Below are 21466 nucleotides of genomic sequence, written 5' to 3' on the forward strand. Positions count from 1 at the left end.
TAGTCATTATTAAGTACTTATTAATGCCTTAATCTGCATGGCTTTATTATCCAACCAGTAAGCCATTAACTAAGAGTCTTCCCTCAATAACCTCAGAATTATTGCTTATCGTAACCCTAACCCTTTTATGTTCCCCTGGTGTCCAAATAACTCTAAATTAAGTCTTTTTTAGTTTAATAAGCAACCAATTAATGGTGAATATTCCCCATACTAAAGTGTTACCAAAAAGTCTTTAAAGTTAAGAAGCTAACTTGTTTTTTGCTTGTTTATAAGTGTTCTATATCGATACTCTTTGTCAATGTTTACTTACTTATGTTTGCATGCAAGACGGGCACTTTGTAAAGTGTGGTATGCAACAAAATAAACAACAAATCAACCATTGACCCGCTTGTGTGTGCGTCTTTGGCAGCTGAGGGGATTTTGTCACATGGCTGACAGGTTCATTGATCGACTGAATCTTCGTTAAAGGTCCCGTATTATAATACTTTCACCCATTTGAAATTAGCGGTCCCACAATTGTGTCATGGAAGTGTGTTGTCCAAAGTCTAGCCTTGATTTTTCTTGGTTTTTCCAAGATGGCGCCAGTATGTGCTTTGGCCCGCCGTCTCTCGCTGTCAGCTCTGTTAGTTTTTGTGTTGTTTGCGTCTATTTTCGTCTCTGTCAGTTCACTGCTTATGTATGACCGCCAAACACTGTTGGATCTTTGCCCCTCTCCCACTGATATGATCAACTTCGACGTTGGTTTTTTGACGTCCCAGTCATCTTTTTCACCTGGCCGGATTCCTGCTTTCCTTTCCCGCCCCCTGGCTCCTCTCCCCCGGCGGAAGCGTCCCCGGCGCCGCGGTAGACGTGGCGGCCAGCTGGTGAAAGTTAGGGCACTCCTGGCCCGGCTTCCTGTGGCTTCCCGAAGGAGGAATGGTGCGGTATCCGGTCTCCTCCTGCACCTACGCTCGCTGGATCCCATCGGTTCCTGGCTTGTTCCTATCGTTGGTTTGGAGGAAGAGGCTTGCCGCCGTCGCTCCTGCTGGATTCCCGCCACCTGCGGGCTGTGTGTCGGGCCCCACCTGGATTAGCTGCGGCCTTGGACGTGCTGGCCCCCGCCAGGTTCGGTCTTGTGAACGCAAGATCCTTGACAAACAAAACTTTTATCCTGAAGGATTTCTTCACTTCCCGCGGACTGGACTTCCTCTGTGTGACGGAAACATGGCTGAGAGCCGGTGAGTCCGCCCCTCTTAATGAACTTCTGCCTCCGGAGTGTTCCTACTTTAATTCTCCGCAATCGTCTGGCCTAAAAGGAGGAGGATTAGCAGTCGTTTTTAAAAATGACTTTAAATGCCGTCAGATCCGCGTGCAATCCTCCTTTTCAAGCTTCGAACTGTGCATGTTTGAACTGGGTCTTTCTGATGTGGTCCTGTGTGTCGTCGTTTATCGTCCGCCCAAGTACCACAAAGACTTTATAACTGACTTTTCTGAATTTCTGGCTGAAATCCTGCCCAAATATGATCGTGTCCTTATTGTGGGTGATTTTAATATTCACACCTGCTGTCCAGACGAGTCGCTTTCCAGGAGCTTCCTGAATGTAATTGACTCTTTTAATTTCATACAATCTGTATGTGGTTCCACACATGAACGCGGGCATACACTCGATTTAGTGCTCTCGTATGGTTTGTGCGTTTTTAATTTGGACATTTGCGACGCTGTGTTCTCTGATCATATGCCGATCCTGTTTGATATTCCCACTCAGTGTCCGGTTAAATTGTGCGCTCCTCCTCAACGCTCTCGCATGTTTAATTCTTCGTCTCCTGCTCTGTTCTCCTCAATTTTTTCGACTCTTTGTGAGGATAATTCTGCAGCCTCTGTATGTCTGAATACTGAAGAGTTGGTTTCTGGGTTCAACTCTATTTGTTTACAAACACTGGACACGATCGCTCCTTTCAAGTGCCGCCGCTCTAAAGCCACGCCTCAGCCCTGGTTGAATGACGTCACTCGGGCTGCCAGGCGCAAATGTAGGATGGCAGAGAGAAAATGGAAAAAAGACAGGCTGCATGTGTCCTTTGCCATTTTTAAAGAAAGCCTGTTTTCCTTTCAGATGACTGTAAAGGCAGAGATGAATATATATCTATCTCAGATTATATCTTCTAACTGTAACAACCCCAGAGTTCTGTTTAAAACTATTAACACTGTCATTGATGCTCCCAAATCTGTTGGTTTTGATGCTTCTTTTGAATTCTGTGAAAATTGTCTCAATTTTTTCACTGACAAAATTGTGTCAACTAGAGCCAGTTTATCTCAGCCTTCATATGACCCTTCTGTTCCACTGAATGTCTCTTCTGTTTTCCATCAGTTTGAGCCGGTGTCCTTTTCTTTTTTAAATGACACAGTTAGTCATATGAAGCCCTCTGGTTCTCCTGCAGACTCCCTCCCACCTCGCCTGTTTAAGGAGGTACTTGCTACTATTGGATCAAGTGTCCTTAACATTATCAATAGTAGCCTCTCTTCTGGAATAGTTCCAGTAGAGTTTAAACATGCAGTGGTACGACCTCTACTTAAAAAACCAAGCCTCGACCCCTCTCTCCTCTCTAACCTTAGACCTATCTCTAATCTTCCATACATTTCTAAAATATTAGAGAAGGTTGTCTACAGTCAATTGTTGCCCTTCTTAGAGGATAATGGTATCACTGAGTTGTTCCAGTCCGGTTTTAAAGCCCTCCACAGCACAGAGTCAGCGCTTCTAAAAGTTTTTAACGATATCCTCCTGTCAACTGATTCTGGTAAATATGTTGTCCTGGTGCTTTTAGATCTGTCTGCTGCTTTTGACACCGTCGACCACGCCACCTTAATCACTCGTCTTGAGAACTGTGTGGGCATTAAGGGCGCCGCCCTCAGCTGGTTCCGGTCGTACCTAACTGACAGGAGTTTTTGTGTAAAAATAGACAGTTTTATGTCTTCCACAGCTCCTTTACCACATGGGGTTCCCCAGGGCTCAATCCTTGCCCCAATCTTATTTGCGCTTTACCTTCTCCCCCTTGGTTCTATTTTTAGGAAGTACGATATTGCATTTCATTTTTATGCCGATGATTGCCAGATTTATTTTCCCATGGCACAAAATAACACGGTTCAACGTCTTATTGACTGCCTGCACGACATCAAAGCCTGGCTTTCAGCTAACTTCCTGAGCCTAAATGAAGATAAAACAGAAGTTATGTTGTTCGGTCCAAGTCGCTCCCCCTCCCCCAACGTTGACCTCGGCACTCTGACCCCATATCTCAGCGACTGTGTCACAAACCTGGGGGTAAAGTTCGACTCAGATTTTAAATTCGAAAAACAAATCAGCAGCGTCGTACAAAAAAGTTTTTATCAATTACGCCAAATAGCGAAAGTGAAACCGCTTCTATCAGGACATGATCTCGAGAAATTAATCCACGCCTTTATCTCGACTCGTTTAGACTACTGCAATGCCCTGTATGTAGGCATTAGCCAGGCCTCCCTCACCCGCCTGCAGCTCGTGCAGAACTCTGCTGCTCGTCTGCTAACACAGACCCGCAGACGTGAGCACATCACCCCTATATTAGCGTCCCTTCACTGGCTCCCTGTGCGTTACAGAATCAATTTTAAACTCCTTTTATTTGTTTTTAAATGTCTAAACAACCTCGCGCCAACATATCTCTCCGACCTCCTTCAGCCTTACTGCCCCACCTGATCCCTAAGATCAGCCGATCAGCTGCTACTGACGGTCCCGGACACAAGGCTGAAGCTTAGAGGTGACAGAGCTTTCGCTCCTGCTGCTCCCAAGCTCTGGAACGACCTACCTCTGAGTGTTAGACAAGCCTCCTCCCTTCCTGTTTTTAAATCTCTCTTAAAAACATACTTTTATTCCATGGCTTTTAACACTGAGTGATATCCATCCTGCAATGGCGCCCCATAATACACCTGCTGTGAACCTGTTTTTAGGTTTTTATATTTTATTTATTTATTTTTTATCGTGTTCCGTTTGTGTTGTGTTGTGTTTGCTCGGTTCTTGTATTATTTTTAACCTGCCCATTGTACAGCACTTTGGCTACCCCTGTGGTAAATTTTAAATGTGCTTTATAAATAAAGTTGATTTGATTTGATTTGATTTGATTGATGCTGTAGTCTAGACCAGTGGTCCCCAACCACCGGGCCGCGGCCCGGTACCAGTCAGTGGATCGATTGGTACAGGGCCGCACATGAAATTTAAAAAAAACTAAAAAAAAAATTTTTTTTTTTTTTTAATTAAATCAACATAAAAAACACAAGATACACTTACAATTAGTGCACCAACCCAAAAAACCTCCCTACCCCATTTACACTCATTCGCACAAAAGGGTTGTTTCTTTCTGTTACTAATATTTCTGGTTCCTACATTATATATCAATGTAGATCAATACAGTCAGCACACATGATTGTATTTTTTTATGACAAAAAAATAAATAAATAAAATACCATCCCCCTCCCCCCCGGTCCGTGGGTCAAATTTTCAAGCGTTGACCGGTCCGCAGTTACAAAAAGGTTGGGGACCACTCGTCTAGACAATTTAAAAGGGCTTTAAGTAAGCCCGACTGTGTTTGTAGCTTTAATGCTAATGAGCTTTGTTTGTCTGACAGAGTGTGTGTCTCCAAGAATTGCAGTTGTGCACTTTTTACATACACACTTTCAACTCTGCACTTGTCAAACGTAATAAATGCCGTTTATCGCATACAACAAGGTTCCATTTAGGAGTGGGACCAAAGGACGCCAATGTTAGCTATGTGTCCTCACATTTTTTACAGTAACAGTGTGTTATAGGTTAGCCTTTTCGCTGAAAAAAGACCAACTGATCCAACTCCGAGAACCCACGTATGACCGAGAGACACTTGGCGGAGCTCTGGTTTTTATTTGAAGACATGTAGCAAAGCCTGGGGATGGAGGTTTGGGCTTTCAAAAAGTAACCATTTGAGCGTTTCTTCTCTTAAAAGTGGAGACTGCGTGGCGCGGTTGGGAGAGTGGCCGTGCCAGCAACCTGAGGGTTCCTGGTTCGATCCCCAGCTTCTACCAACCTAGTCACGTCCGTTGTGTCCTTGAGCAAGACATTTCACCGTTGCTCCTGATGGGGTCGGGGTTAGGGCCTTGCATGGCAGCTCCCGCCATCAGTGTGTGAATGTGTGTGTGAATGGGTGAATGTGGAAATAGTGTCAAAGCGCTTTGAGTACCTTGAAGGTAGAAAAGCACTATACAAGTATAACCCATTTACCATTTACCTGTATATTTTTCCACAGTTGATGCTCATAAACAGGCTCTCGGGATCATCTTTTGCTTAATGGGAGACCTTTAAAGGCAAGTGGTTTTTAAATGAGTGTTGTTGCTCTGCATTAAGTACCTAAACACACTTCATCAACCTGGCATTCTGCAGCCGACATGACAAAACACTTCCTCTTTGGGAATGGTGTATCACATGTCAACGCTGTTTGACATTTGTAATCATGTTTGGCACGTAAAGTGTCACGTTTCAAGTCATCTACAGGTTCTGACTTTACTGTTTGTGTCTGTCAGTACAGTTATAAGGTTGAGCGCTGAGAAATAGTCCAACATATCCTGAATGTCCTTTTTAAAAGGCGAGCCTTACCGATAAATGTGCACGAATCAAAACAAACCGCTAAACGATATGTGCTGTGACGGGGAAATGAAAGGCTGCCAATCATACAGGCTTGCGGTCCCGTGCGGAGAACTACAACACCCATCATGCCTTGCTGCGGTGAAAAGTACACAAGAACAGTGGGTTAAATAGCATACATATTTAAAAACGGTTTCGCTAGTAATATATATTTTTAAAATCCACTATCTCTTCGGGGGTTACATGTAAAAACAAAAATCAAACAAAAATTGCTTTTCCGTATGCAAGCAGAATAAGTTACAGTACATGAGGATAATGAGCAGGACATGAACTAAAAAGCATTTTCCTATCAAGTAACAGCGAAACACTTCAGTAAAAAAAAAAAACAGCAGAAGAGTCGGAGTGAAGCACTGTGCTTACGTACATAGTGCCTACTTACAGTGCCACAGCTAATCTCACAACAAAATGCAGTACAAATGTTTTAGCGCCTCCCTTTGCTTGACATTTTTTGTCTCTATGGCTGGAAACGAGCAAACATGGCTCTGAAATGTAAAATTAGGCTACGTACCTTTTTTTTTTTTTTTAACAGTCCAGTAATGTATATTACCCTTGTTTGTGTACATGTATTGTCTAAAATGCATGATGAATGCTTGCCGAGTGATGTGCTGTGTAATTGGAGGGGGTGGGAGGTGCTGAGGGAGATGAGGCGACGTCGCTTTCCCGCTATTATAGACCCTTCTTAGACGGAGCGCTGAGTTTCCTCATTCCTCTTATCCTGCCCAGCAACTCGCGGATAAAATCCTGTGGAGGTGGGGGTGGGAGAATGTGAGTGGAAGAGAGAAAATTATAATTAGAAAGGAGAGCTCATTCACACACAGAAAACAATGCTGTCATCATGTCATCACATTTTACAGGTCAGTCAGTTCATTGCTAGTACACTATATATTACGATGGAATATAATTAAAAGTGCATGGTTATGATACTGTATATGTGCCATATAAGTTGTTTAACAAAACATAAGGAGTGGAAAGACAAGATGACACCACTGTACAGTATGTCACCTTTAACCCCCGCTGTGACTGTCCTCCATCTTTATGTCGCCTATTTCCTATTCTATCTTTGGCCCTCCAGCTGCTTTCCGACATCATTTTGCATCACATCGTCCCAGACTGTCGTTTCTTACAGTAGTTAGTTACCAGGATTGAGTGAATTACATTCGTGGTCAAAAGTTTACATACACTTGTAAAGAACATAATGTTTTTGATTGATTGATTGAAACTTTTATTATTAGATTGCACAGTACAGTACATATTCCGTACAATTGACCACTAAATGGTAACACCCGAATAAGTTTTTCAACTTGTTTAAGTCGGGGTCCACTTAAATTGATTCATGATACAGATATATACTATCAAATATATACTAACATCATAATACAGTCATGACACAGGATAATCATCAGAGTATATACATTTAATTATTTACATTATTTACAATCCGGGGTGTGGGATATGGAGGGGCGGGGGGGGGGGGGGGGGGTTAGGTTTGGTTGGTATAAACACTTCTGTCATTAACAATCAGCATCAACAATTGCATCATCAGAGAAATGGACATTGAAACAGTGTAGGTCTGACTTGGTAGGATATGTACAGCAATTAGTGGACATAGAGAGAGAGATATCAGAAAGCATAAGAAAAACATTTGATAATTAACAATCCGGGGAGGGTGTTAGTTTAGGGTTGTATGGCTGTCTTGAGTTTCCAATAATTTCTACAACTCTTATTTTTTTGGGATAGAGTGATTGGAGCACATACTTGTTGGTCACAAAAAACATTCATGGAGTTTGGTTCTTTTATGAATCTGAAAATGTGACCAAATCTGCTGGTAGTATTATGCTCTGGGCCTGTCACGTTTCAAGTCATCTACAGGTTCGGACTTTACTGTTTGTCTCTGTCAGTACAGTTATAAGGTTGAGCGCTGAGAAATAGTCTAACATATCCTGAATGTCCTTTTTAAAAGGCAAGCCTTACCAATAAATGTGCATGAATCAAAACAAACAGCTAAATGATATGTGTTGTGAAGGAGAAACGAAAGGCCGCCAATAATACAGGCTTGCAGTTCCGTGGAGAACTACAACACCCATCATGCCTTGCTGTGGTGAAAAGTACACAAGAACAGTGGGTTAATTAGCTCACATATTTAAAATGGTTCCGCTGGTAATATATATTTTTTAAGTCCACTATCTGAGTATAATACTACCACCACCATGCTTGACGGTAGGAATTGGTGTTCCTGGGATTAAAGGCCTCACCTTTTCTCCTCCAAACATATTGCTGGGTATTGTGGCCAAACAGCTACATTTTTGTTTCATCTGACCACAGAACTTTCCTCCAGAAGGTCTTAAGTCCTCAGCCCGGAGGTTGGGTCTTGGGCGCAGTTGGGTGTTCCAACAGGACAATGACCCCAAACACACGTCAAAAGTGGTAAATGAATGGCTAAATCAGGCTAGAATTAAGGTTTTAGAATGGCCTTCCCAATGTCCTGACTTAAACGTGTGGACAATGCTGAAGAAACAAGTCCATGTCAGAAAACCAACAAATTTAGCTGAACTGCACCAATTTCGTAAAGAGGAGTGGTCAAAGATGCAACCAGAAGCTTGCCAGAAGCTTGTGGATGGCTACCAAAAGTGCCTTATTGCAGTGAAACTTGCCAAGGGACATGTAACCAAATATTAACATTGCTGTATGTATACTTTTGACCCAGCAGATTTGGTCACATTTTCAGTAAACCCATAATAAATTCATAAAAGAACCAAACTTCATGAATGTTTTTTTGACAAACAAGTATGTGCTCCAATCACTCTATCACAAAAAAATAAGAGATGTAGAATTTATTGGAAACTCAAGACAGCCATGACATTATGTTCTTTACAAGTGTATGTAAACTTTTGACCACGACTGTACCTATGGCCCCCGGGATGATATTTGATTAGTATTAGAAATGGCCCGCAGGCCACAGCCGCCTGCTGCTGTTTTGCACGCACCAATACTCCAGTGTTGGCGCTAGGAATTTTCAAAATGGGGTCCCAGGGACCTCATCGAGTCATAAAAATGGGGTCTCACAACAAACTTTTGGGGTCCCACTTTTTTGTAACCTATTTGAAAACAAATGGTAAATGTCTGCATTATTAAGTTAAATTAAAGTTAAATTACCAATGATTGTCACACACACACTAGGTGTGGCGAAATTATTCTCTGCATTTGACCCATCACCCTTGATCACCCCCTGGAAGGTGAGGGGAGAAGTGGGCAGCAGCGGTGGCCGCGCCCGGGAATCATTTTGGTGATTTAACCCCCAATTCCAACCCTTGATGCTGAGTTCCAAGCAGGGAGGTAATGGGTCCCATTTTTTATAGTCTTTGGTATGACTCGGCCGGGGTTTGAGCTCACAACCTACCGATCTCAGGGCGGACACTCTATCCTGTTATATCTCACATTCTATATTGTGTTTTGGAAAAAGGTTGTCATAAACGTTACTTAATTCATTGAAAGAAAAAAAATACAAAAGAAAACACATTTTAATATGTACATTTATTCAGTTATAAATATTTATTCACTTTCTTATTTCCTTCATGGTTCTAAACTTTACTTTAATTACATTTTTCTCTATATTTTTATTGTAATATTTTCAGAATGTGTTTGTTCTATTTTTGGCATAAGTAAGACAAGAAAAACAATCTGATGTTGTCTTTTTTTTTTAGTTTTAATGCCATGATTTTAATAGTCCGGCCGGCGTGTGCATAGATTTTCCTCCATGGGCCCCTGAGCTAAAATTGAGTTGGACACCCCTGCGCTAAAGCTACACAACAATACACTTTGGTGCAGTATTTTAATCTTTGGCCGTTACAGTCCACTTGTACTGCGGCCAAATGTGGCAATAGTGATCCACCACATACAACTGGTGTAGTTTCTTTGTGTGTGGCACCTATCACCGTCAATGCTGCCTACTGTCATTTATTGAGCTAATTGCCTCTGCCAAATGTATAAAATATGTGCCACTAACAAACACAATGTGTTTTGTTTGTCAGTGGGTTAGCAGAATTACACAAACACTACATTAAATGAGGTGAAACGCTTTAAATTTGATTGTAAATCCTGCTAAAAATGCAGACCTAGGACTTTATTTTAAACCGGGGTCCGCTTGCATTGGGGCCAAAATGAGGGCAGTGACCCATCAGATGGAGCTCTATTGGAAAGAACACATAGTTGTTTACTTAATATTACTATTAGTATTTTGTACTTGCATTGCGGTCAAAAGTGGGCAGAAGTACCAAAAAAATGTGCAAATAAAAACTAATGTGATGAAAATTTAAAAAGGGCGGCAGAAGGCACTGACCAGGTGCAGCAGATGTGGCCGTGGTGTAAAGAAAACGTTGAGATCTCTATTTGTGGTTAGATTGTTTACTTGTTTGTAATTTTGGAGGACTCCACGACATTTAAGAATGTAAAAAAGACAAACGAGTACTGTCTGCTTGCATCAGGGCCATGTGGGGCAATGACCAACCAGAATTGGTTTGAAAAAGTTTGCTATGTGTCAGTACTAGGGATGTAACGGTACGATATTAACACGATATTAGTACGATATTATTGTGGTATATGTCCAATAAAAAAAAAAAAGACTTAAAAATGCCACAGTATGTAAAATAAAGTGGCAGAAATGTTTAGGATAAACACACTTACTGTAATTGAACACACACACAATGCTAAAATGTTGTAATCGTACTAAAAACATGTATTTTTAAGTGCAAATAATTGTGCAGGTACAAATCGGCCCTAGTGTGTAAATGTTGTCTGTCTATCTGTGTTGGCCCTGCGAGGAGGTGGTGACTTGTCCAGGGTGTACCCTGCCTTCCGCCCGAGTGCAACTTTTTCTTTCTGAGAAGCAGTGTCCTCCACAGTGGACATGTTTATATCAGTCTGGAAAATGCTTCTTCTCAGAAAAATTGGACTTTTAATCATGTACAGTATATACCTTACAAACTGGTTTCACTTGCAAAAATATTTTCTGGGTGATGGTTTAAAAGATGGCGACTTGTCCAGGGTGCCTCCTGCCTTCTGCCCGAGTGCACTGATATTCTATCACACTTACTGTACATCACCACCACCTTTAGGCGTGGAGTGGAACAGCATCACCCGACGCAGTAAATTCAATGAAATGAGACAGGTTTGGGATTGTGCTGCCTCGACAAAGGTCTCTTTCGGAACATTTTAGATCTTTCTGTTAACATCTTTACCACCGCCATTTTTTTTCCTGCATTGTGTCCTTGCTCTTTTCTGTGAGGATTGTCAACAAAATGGCATCTGTGCCTCTCCATTCTCAATGGATTATCGTGTGTGTGTGTGTGTGTGTGTGTGTGTGTGTGTGTGTGTGTGTGTGTGTGTGTGTGTGTGTGTGTGTGTGTGTGTGAGTGTGTATACGCGTGTGTGTAGCGATAACACCCGTTCTACATGAGCTGTCAATCTGGCAGCCGAGACGACTAATGACCTTGAAGTGGTTGCGGGATGACCTAATGCCACGTACTTAAAACACCAACAGCCATATGCAGGTGACAGATGGGAAGTGTGAATGGCCTGTTAGGACATTGTTATTACCAAAACCGCTTAACCCCACATTCATTAAAACACACTTAACACACACACACACACACACACACACACACACACACACACACACACACACACACACACACACACACACACACACACACACACACACACACACACACACACACACACACACACACACACACACACACACGTCCTCTATATTTATATCACTTGCTAGATATGACGCTTCAATGCACCTGAATAAGCAGGTTATGTGTCTAGCATATAGTTCACTGATGTAATGTTTTAATGTGCAAATCAAATACAAACTCACCTCTGTTGGCTTGTAACAGTCTATTAATGATTCCTGTGGAAAAAGAAAGCATTATTAACAAATACATCTTAAAATCTACTATACTGAGAAACAAAATCACACATAGTGATTTATATAAATAAACATTGATTGATTGATTGATTGATAATGCTTAATGCTTAGCATACAAAAAATTTGCCGAATTCAGCGTACCATACCATACAATGCAGTAAAAGTAACAGTATAACCAAGCACCATATATTCAATCCAAAACACACAATGTGTCAATTGAGCTGCATTTACCCCCTTTGTGTATGATTTGGTTTTCAACAAAAACTTAGCCCAAAATGTTACCCCGTTTCTGTGTACAATTTTGGTTATTGTACAGACATATATTGCGTGTAAAAAAACTTGTCCAAACAAAAAATGCTAAATGTCAGCGACTCAGTCTTCTTACTTTTTGCATTGCGTAAACTACAAAATAAGATACCATGGGGCCAAAGGAAGTTGTGAGTGTCTGCATTTTGATAAAGAGGGTGAGAAACACTATTGAAATTAAGAAAATATTTGTAACAAAGTACGAAGATGACATCCATGTGGCTCTCCCGTCCCCACCTCGGTCTGTGCTCATGTTTCATTTATCCATTTCATTCGCCATTCATATGTAATTCAAATTGTATGTAAAAATACAATGATTCACAATAACTTGTGTTTGTGTTATTTTTATGTGTCTGGAATGGATCAATTGGATGTACATTACTTCTTTTCGGTTTTTGTACAATTAAGTTTTTGTTGGACCTTCTGGAACGGATAACTCACGAAAACAGATGCCCTACTTGGCTTCAACCAGCAGAGGCGCTGTTGTTGAACTAAGTCACAACTAGTTTGCGGTCTACAGAAGTGGTCATGAAGTCCTTTGAGCGTTTGGTCCTGCCCCACCTCAAGGACATCACCGCCCCCCTCCTGGACCCACTGCAGTTCGCCTACAGAGCCAACAGGTCTGTGGATGATGCAGTGAACCTGGCCCTCCACTTCATCCTGGAGCATCTGGACTCCCCAGGAACCTACGCTAGGATCCTGTTTGTGGACTTCAGCTCTGCCTTCAACACCATCCTCCCTGGACTGCTACGAGACAAACTCTACCAGCTCAGCGTGCCCGACTCCCTCTGCAGTTGGATTAATGACTTCCTGACAGACCGAAGACAGCACGTAAGGCTGGGGAAGATTGTCTCGGACAGTCGAACCACAAACACTGGTACTCCTCAGGGCTGTGTACTCTCCCCCTGGCTCTTCTTCCTGTATACAAACTGCTGCACCTCCAGTCACCAATCCGTAAAACTGCTCAAGTTTGCGGATGACACCACCCTCATTGGGCTCATCTCGAATGGCGATGAGTCCGCCTACAGGAGAGAGGTAGACCGGCTGACGTCCTGGTGCAGCCTCAATAACCTGGAGCTGAACGCCCAGAAAACAGTGGAGATGATCATGGACTTCAGGAAAGTCACAGCCCCACCATCCCCCCTCACCCTGATTGACTCTCCCACCCCCGTCCCCATTGTGGACTCCTTCCGTTTCTTGGGCACCACCATCACCCAGGACCTCAAGTGGGAGCTGACCATCAGCTCCCTCATCAAGAAGGCCCAGCAGAGGATGTACTTCCTGCGGCAGCTGAGGAAACTTAAGGTGCCGACCGAGATGCTGGTGCAGTTTTACTCAGCCATCATAGAGTCCATTCTGACCTCCTCCATCACAGTGTGGTTCCCCGGCGCCACAGTCCAGGATAAGAATAGACTGCAACGCATCGTACGTGCTGCGGAGAAGGTGATTGGCTGCATGCTCCCATCCCTCCAGGACTTGTTCTCCTCCAGGACCAGGAGGCGTGTGGGTCGGATCACAGCTGACTCTTCTCACCCTGGACACACACTATTCTCCCCTCTCCCCTCAGGCAGGAGACTACGCTCCATCCAGACCCACACCTCCCGCCACCTGAACAGTTTTTTCCCCTCGGCCATCAGGCAAATGAACAAGAACTCCTAACAGCAGCTCCTTGAATTCCTTGAATCCCTTCTAAGTCTATCTGATAGCTCAGTCACAGCTCTTTTTATACCAAATATGTGTTATATGTGTTTTATGTCGCACGTTTGCACCAAGAAAAATTCCTAGTTTGTGAACCCGTTCTCAAACAATGGCAATAAAACTATTCTGATTCTGATTCTGATTCTGAACAACACTTGCACTGAAACAGGTGTTCAGAACATTCAGAGACACATTGATTTAAAATTATTATTATTTTTGAAAATAGATTAACTTTTGAATTTGGATTAATCACAGGTTATTACTTGTTTGCATATTCTAAATAACTTAAAAAAGGTCCCCGATATTTGTACACAAATGCAGTTTTATTGTCAGAATGTCATACATGGACATGTTTAAAAATGGTTTATTTGAATGCACGTAATTTATTTGCTCAAAACTTTGTAACAATTTTATGAAAAGTTCTGTCAGGGTTTATTTTGAAGTGAAATTTGCCACTAAGCACACCAGTTGGAGTTTGCTCGTTCACGCATTGATCTGATCACTAACCATCTGCGGTTTAAGGTAAAGGAGCATGTATACATTCTGTAATTAATATGTGTATATACTGTGCATGATTAATGCAACATTTTTTTATGATTATACACATGAGTTAACTTGTTATTTTTGACACACCAGATTAAAATATGTATTTTTAAATGACAATGAATAGGTTATGTCTGCCATAGTTGATCAAAGAAAATTGAAGTGTACTCTAAATGCTCATCTCTTGTTTATACTATATATGAACAAAAGTATTGGGACATTTGGCTAAAGTCGAAGAAAACATGAAGACTATCTACAAGATTTTAGAGCAGGGGTCCCCAAACTTTTTGGTCGGGGTCTGGGCTGTATATACAGTATATATATATATATATATATATATATATATATATATATATATATATATATATATATATATATATATATTCTTCACGCACTAATTTACTGAAAGAGAGCGCACTTGCACATGTCACGTTATCAATGGTAAAATTTGCATTTTTAGACAATATGATTTGCCTGAGCGGCTAGGAGACACCGAGAGTAACAAGCGGTAGAAAATGGATTCGAAAAGACAGATTTATAAAAATAATAATACATTTAAAAAAATATATGTATTCATATATATATATTTTTTTTTTTTGGGGGGGGGACCCCTGTTTTAGAGTGTCATTGTGAAGTAAAGATCTCCTTCTCATGGACATGGTACAACGTTTGACCCAAGCTCGACAAACTTTCCCCGACCGGATTACAAAGGCGAGCTTTGAATTAATAAAAAAAAAATAAAATCTGACTTTACTACACAACTTAAAATATAGCCGAAAGTTGTTCTGACTAGCCATCCATCAGGGAGTTAAATATGTTTAATTGTTAAAAATAACAATTAGTCAGTTAATGTCCCCAAAAGTTCATCTTTAAATGTTGTCTTGTTCTTGCAGTAAAAGTATATGGGCTAAAGTAATGGGACACATGGCTACAGAAAGTGAAAATGGAAAAAAATATGATCATTTTTTTTACAATATTTAGAGTGTCGTGTAAGTGTTTTTTTAATCTGGTCATTGGGTATTACATTTGTGTGTTTGGATTAATTACTCATTTAAGAGGTGTACTGTATCTCAGTACTTTTCTCCATATAATGTAGGTTATTTGATCTTAAATTGGTTTTAAATACAGATAAAAGCAAGGTAATGGTTTTCTCTCATTCAAGGGTGCTACTGGAAAATATTCCAAATATTGTAACATCAAATGGAAACCTATAGAGCAGGTCTTAAATTACAAGTACTTGGGTTTTACTCTTGATCAGGAGCTTTCATTTAAAGCCCATATTAACATCTTGGTCTCTAAGCTTAGGGTAAAGCTTGGTTTCTTTTTTAGAAATAAAAACTGCTTCTCTCTTAAAGTCAGAAAGAAATTGGTGACAGCAACAATCTTGCCTGTAATTGATTATGGAGACGTGCTTTATTTTAGTGCTTCATCTAAATGCCTCCAGTCCTTGGACACTGTTTTTCATTCAGCACTAAGATTTGTTACTGGCTGTCGTAGTCTCACCCACCATTGTCAACTGTATATGAAGTCAGACTTATTTTCATTGAGTGCACGCAGATACACACATTGGCTGACTATCATTTATAAGGCTCTTTTAGGTTTAATACCTCCATACTTGTGTACTCTGTTACAAAGAAAAAGCAGCTCTTAAGCATTACGTTCTAACAATTTGTATGTTTTAACTGTTCCTCATGTACTGACTGAATTTGGCAAAAGAGCTTTTGGCATTGCTGCCCCTATGGCATGGAATGCATTGCAGACGAAACTGAAACTTACAGAACTACTTCCATTTGGAGCCTTCCGTTCTGTCCTGAGGGACAAACAGCGAGAGACGTTTGCACAGTGCCTGTGTTTTTAAAGATGTAAATCTCTGTTGTTTTACAGTTCTCTTATGTATTTTAAAATGTATGTCTTAATGTATTATTTTTGAAACTGCTCTGTGACATGTGCTGTTGACCTCTTGGCCAGGTCACCCTTGTGAAAGAAATCTTGATCTCAATGGGTTTTCTTATCTGGTTAAATAAAGGTTCTAAAGGTTTAATGTAAGTTTACCTGCAGTTTGCTGGCTCTCTCGTCATCATTGTTGACCTCCAAGAGGTCATCAATGTCTATCTCCACCTCAGGCATCTCTTCCTCCTGCAACACGCAAACACAAATGGTGTAAATTAGAGACTTTGACATACTTCAGCCGCATGATGTTGTCCTAAGAGGAACACATGAAAATGTCATTGCCACGCTGCGCTGTCAGGATTGGGCCGCTTTGTGGCTCTGTGGTTTAAGGGTTGTATTCTGCTTGGAGACACTTCAAAAAGGTTTGCCATCACCCCAAGGCTACGCACCAGACCTCACCTTCTAGCGCAGGGGTGGGCAATTAATTTTTACCGGGGGCCGCATGAGCAACCCGAGCACTGCTGGAGGGCCACATCGACAATATTTCAATTAAATTTTGCTCAATATTATTTTTGATATATAACGTAAGATAAATAATAATAATAATAATAATAATAATAATAATTAATAATAATAGTAATACTTCAACATAGTGTGTGTAACAGCATTCCATGACTAATATAAATAAATTAACATTAATAATAAATGACAGTAAAATAAGCACACGTATGACTGAGGAGTCATTGTGTAACTTTGTGTGGTGTTTGAGTTGTCTGACTTTTTGTGTGGCCATAAACGCACCAGTGGTTTAGTGCTATGCGTGTTGGTGACAGATGACAAGTTGGTTTTGGCCTGGTTTGTACGGCAGAAAATTACTAGTTTTTCGAGATAGAAGTGTTTTCTTATGTTTTTGGTGTGGTTCTGGCCGAATATAAACAGTTTTGCTCAATAAAGTGATCGATATAATTCCTGGCCTCGAAGCATCTCGATAGACGTTACAATAATTGAACGGTGTTCAATTGAATGCTGTTGACGAACACCGTTAGGGCCGCTTGTTGTCACTGTCACTCAAAGTTGCATTGCAAAATTACATAGAATAAATATGTTTATTTTGTTTAGAATTCAGATGGGATTTGATTTGGTGCGCGGCATATATTTGCTGCGCGCAGCAGACGCTAGCAGTGCGCAATTGCGCAGGCACGCACCTTAGAGGGAACGTTGCTTTGCAGTCCATGTCTTGTTGGAAACACGGCATTCTTCATCAACTTTTCTCTTTTTAGCGTCTCGGGTGTAAACCGTGCATCACTTGTCGCTGCATGTGCACCTTCACTCGCAGGTTACACACGGACACACGCCCATAAATAATACTTTTCAAAATAAAAGCAGCACAGTTGTATTGCGCGCACGACATAGATGTTTTTTCAACTTTATTTTGTAATTAATGATTGCAGCTGTTCACATTCACTCACAATCACGCACACGGAAGTAATACAAATAACGATTTTCAAAACAAAAGCAGCACCGTTGTATTGCACACTCGACATAGATACTTTTTAAAATGTATTTTGTAATTTATAATTGGCCTCACGCGGGCCGGACAGGGACGCACAAAGGGCCGGATGCGGCCCGCGGGCCGCAGAATGCCCAGGTCTGTTCTAGCGGGTGTCAAGACGCGTCTCAATGCTGTCCATTGCAAACTAAATCCACGTTAACAGTGTGAACTTGTGCAGCCGTTTTATCCAATAGTCATCGTGATGAGTTCAGGCCAGGAACCGCAATTATTTGAGGAAATGCACGTCCATAGAGTGTCCTCTGAAGTACAACTCATCTGAGCGTATGCTTTAGCCGGGAGCCGTCGTTGGTATTCAAACGCAGGAAGAAGAGCGATGATGAAAAGACTGTATTTTGTATCTTATCTTTGCGCTTTGACATTCTGTACAGGTATGTTGGCGTGCAAAGAATCAAATACAGAGCCCAATTATACTTTTCTATATTGCAATAGCTCGTGTAGGGCTGGCAGTTTTTTTGGCTACATGTGGCTATCTTCATTAATATTTACACAGACATGAACACCCCCGTTAACCTTCAATCCTCATTCACTGAGAGGCGTTTACACGAGCAGCTAATCATCTTGCCGCTTGAGCTATCTCATTGAAATAACCTGTCATCTTATTAGCAAAACATGAGAGGGGAGACGAGCCATATCAATGCAAGAGGAGGGAATTTAATATTTATATGCTTGATTACGTATTAGGAGTGAGAGTTTTTCATATTTTTGTTAATGAGGTGATAATGTAAAATGCCCTATACATTTAAAATGTATACACACATTTTTGTCTAGTAAAAACAGCAAAAAAAAACCTAATAGAATGCAGCCTTTAAAAGTGCCTGTTTATAAACAAGCACAGTGTATCCCAAAGTTGACCAACTGTGCAGCCGTTTTATCCAATAGTCAATGTGATTTTTTCAGGAGAGAACACACAGACGCTAATACAAATAATAACAGAAGAAAAGAACAAATTAAAAAGATGGTTTGACAAAAACAGACTATCTTTGAATCTCAGTAAAACTAAAATAATGCTATCTGGTAACAGTAAAAGAGAAAGTCAAACACAAATACAAATAGACGGAGTTGACATTGAAAGGGTAAAAGAAAACACATTTTTGGGTGGAAATTTCATGTAAAAAATATACAACATAAAGTAGCAAGAAACACGTCATTAATGAATAAAGCAAAACATGTTCTGGACCAAAAGTCACTTCATATTATTTACTGCTCGCTAGTGTAACCATATCTGAGTTACTGTGCAGAAATATAGGGAAACAACTACAAATGTGCACTTCATTCACAAAAGATCAATTACAATAATACATAATATTGGATATAAAGAACATATAAACCCTTTATTTATTGAATCACAGTTATTGAAATTCAACGATTTGGTGCATTTGCAAACAGCTAAAATGATGTACAAAGCAAACTATAACCTGCTACCCAAGAATGTACAACAATTCTTCTCAACAAAAGAGGAGAAATATAACCTTAGAGGTTATAACGGTTATAAACGTAACGGGTATAAACGTAACGTTTTTTTTTTTCCTTCACTTCCGGTTCCGGTTCACCGTGCGTGACTGCTCGCCGTCTGTTCGCTGTTGCGAAAAAGCTAAGTAGCGCTCTATCTGTGTGCTTTTAATTGTTCTACAGCTTTCTTTATCACTTCTCAAACATTTTTAGTGGTACTATTTAACTTGCAAATCACCCGATCTCTGTCCCACCACCCTTTCCTCAGCTAGCTAGCTGCTAAGCTAGCGCGGAGAAAGGCAGCGCCGGTCAGTAAGAAGCTACTCCTACAGACCGCGACCACTTCCCTGAGGACAGCAGGAACTTCACTCGGTGACAGAAAACACTGTGAGTAATGGCTTCCTGCGCGTCTTGCACCATACTCACGGAGAGGTTGGCTCTGCTAGAGGGCCGTGTCCGCCAGTTAGAGCAGAGTAATGTCGTAACTTTAGATGTTGCGGACACATCTGCTAGCGTTAGCTGTAGCGAGCTAACTAGCCCAGCTTGTAGCAGTCCTAAGCGGCCTACAAGCTACGGTGTACCGGTTGAGACGCATAATAGATTTAGCTCTTTAGCTAGTCCTACACCCCAGTCTACCGGGCACCACACCTTAGTTATAGGGGACTCCATCACCCGAAACATAAAGCTTAGCAAACCAGCCACAATAAAGTGTATCCCCGGGGCCAGAGCACCTGACATTGAAGCTAATCTTAGGGAGCTAACTCGCAACAGGCCTAGTAAACACGTACGACAGGCTAATCGCACCACTAATTATGCGAATATAGTTGTACACGTTGGCTCCAATGACACTAGAATGAGACAGTCAGAGATTACAAAGAGAAACATAGCCAGGACTTGTGATCTCGCCAGAAAGATGTCCAGGCATCGAGTAATTGTCTCTGGCCCCCTGCCTGCGAGAGGCAATGATGAGAGATATAGCAGATTAGTCTCGCTTAACAAGTGGTTGTCTAGCTACTGTAGGCAGCAGGGACTAACGTTTATTGATAACTGGCCCTCTTTCTGGGGCAAACCAGGTTTGCTGATGAGAGACGGCCTTCACCCTAACCAGGAAGGCGCCATCATCCTGTCTAGAAACATAGACTACTATTTAAGTCTCACTTGACTGACTACACTAGAGCAAGCCCGGTCACAGGCAATTACAATGTCTGTTAGTCCGGGTGAGGAGTCAGTTAAGCTAGAACTAGCCAGCGCCAGGCTGGATAATCCATGTACGCATAGCAATTCTCTTAGAATAATACACAATTCACATAATGTTTTTTCTGTTGTGTCTGTGTCAGGGGTGGACATGCATTCTACTGAGGTGGCAAATTATGATATGTCCAGTCTATTGCAGCACCAAGCAAACAATCGGAAAATTCCCGTCATATCAATTCCTAGATATGGTCGAAACTATTTAAAGTGCACTACGCATAATAAACGCAACATTGTTAATATTGCCACTACGGATAATCTTAACAAAAACTCGTCAAAACAGCCCAATACCTATAATATGGGCTTTTTAAACATAAGATCATTGTCTCCCAAGGCGTTATTGGTTAATGAGGTCATTAGAGACAACAATCTTAACGTCATTGGTCTTAGCGAAACCTGGCTCAAACCGGACGAATTTTTTGCGCTCAATGAGGCATCTCCTCCTAACTATACGAATGCGCATGTTGCCCGCCCTCTTAAAAGGGGAGGGGGTGTCGCACTAATATACAATGAAAATTTCAACCTTACCCCTAACCTAAATAATAAATATAAATCGTTTGAGGTGCTTACTATGAGGTCTGTCACACCGCTACCTCTCGACCTGGCTGTTATCTACCGCCCCCCTGGGCCCTATTCGGACTTTATCAGTGAATTCTCAGAGTTTGTTGCTGATCTAGTGACGCACGCCGACAATATAATCATAATGGGGGACTTTAATATCCATATGAATACCCCATCGGACCCTCAGTGCGTGGCGCTCCAAACCATAATTGATAGCTGTGGTCTTACACAAATAATACATGAACCCACGCATCGCAACGGTAATACAATAGATCTAGTGCTTGTCAGGGGTGTCACCACCTCCAAAGTTATGATACTTCCATATACTAAAGTAATGTCCGATCATTACCTTATAAAATTTGAAGTTTTGACTCTTTGTCAACAAGCTAATAATAATAATAACTGCTATAGCGGCCGCAACATTAATGCTGCCACAACGATGACTCTTGCTGACCTACTGCCTTCGGTAATAGCACCATTCCCAAATTATGTCGGCTCTATTGATAAACTCACTAACAACTTTGACGATGCCTTGCGCGAAATTATTGATAGTATAGCACCGCTAAAGCAAAAAAGGGCCCCTAAAAGGCGC

The 21466-nt window shown here is 41.3% G+C and overlaps 2 protein-coding genes across 3 annotated transcripts in view; one reads left to right on the forward strand and one right to left on the reverse strand.

Annotated features, from left to right (window-relative positions):
• The window catches only part of iyd (iodotyrosine deiodinase), an 83799-nt gene that overhangs the window by 16030 nt on the left and 46303 nt on the right, over window positions 1–21466 (forward strand). The window contains exon 1 of one of the 2 annotated variants that reach the window (XM_062044703.1): window positions 598–1217. The exons of the other annotated variant lie outside the window; for it this stretch is intronic. The gene's annotated coding sequence lies outside the window, so the exon portion shown is untranslated. Of the gene's footprint in view, window positions 1–597; window positions 1218–21466 lie in introns of those variants that run through there. 2 annotated transcript variants of the gene reach the window in all.
• Window positions 4189–21466, reverse strand: part of ppp1r14c (protein phosphatase 1, regulatory (inhibitor) subunit 14C) — a 49229-nt gene continuing 31951 nt past the window's right edge. Inside the window, exons 2-4 of the mRNA XM_062044708.1 lie at window positions 16203–16286; window positions 11553–11585; window positions 4189–6412 (exon numbers count right to left, since the gene is read on the reverse strand). Coding sequence (XP_061900692.1) covers window positions 6338–6412; window positions 11553–11585; window positions 16203–16286 — 192 coding nt within the window. The 3' untranslated portion in view covers window positions 4189–6337. The remainder of the gene's footprint in view (window positions 6413–11552; window positions 11586–16202; window positions 16287–21466) is intronic.

Source organism: Entelurus aequoreus, linkage group LG04 (genome assembly GCF_033978785.1).
Source record: "Entelurus aequoreus isolate RoL-2023_Sb linkage group LG04, RoL_Eaeq_v1.1, whole genome shotgun sequence".
NCBI lineage: Eukaryota > Metazoa > Chordata > Actinopteri > Syngnathiformes > Syngnathidae > Entelurus > Entelurus aequoreus.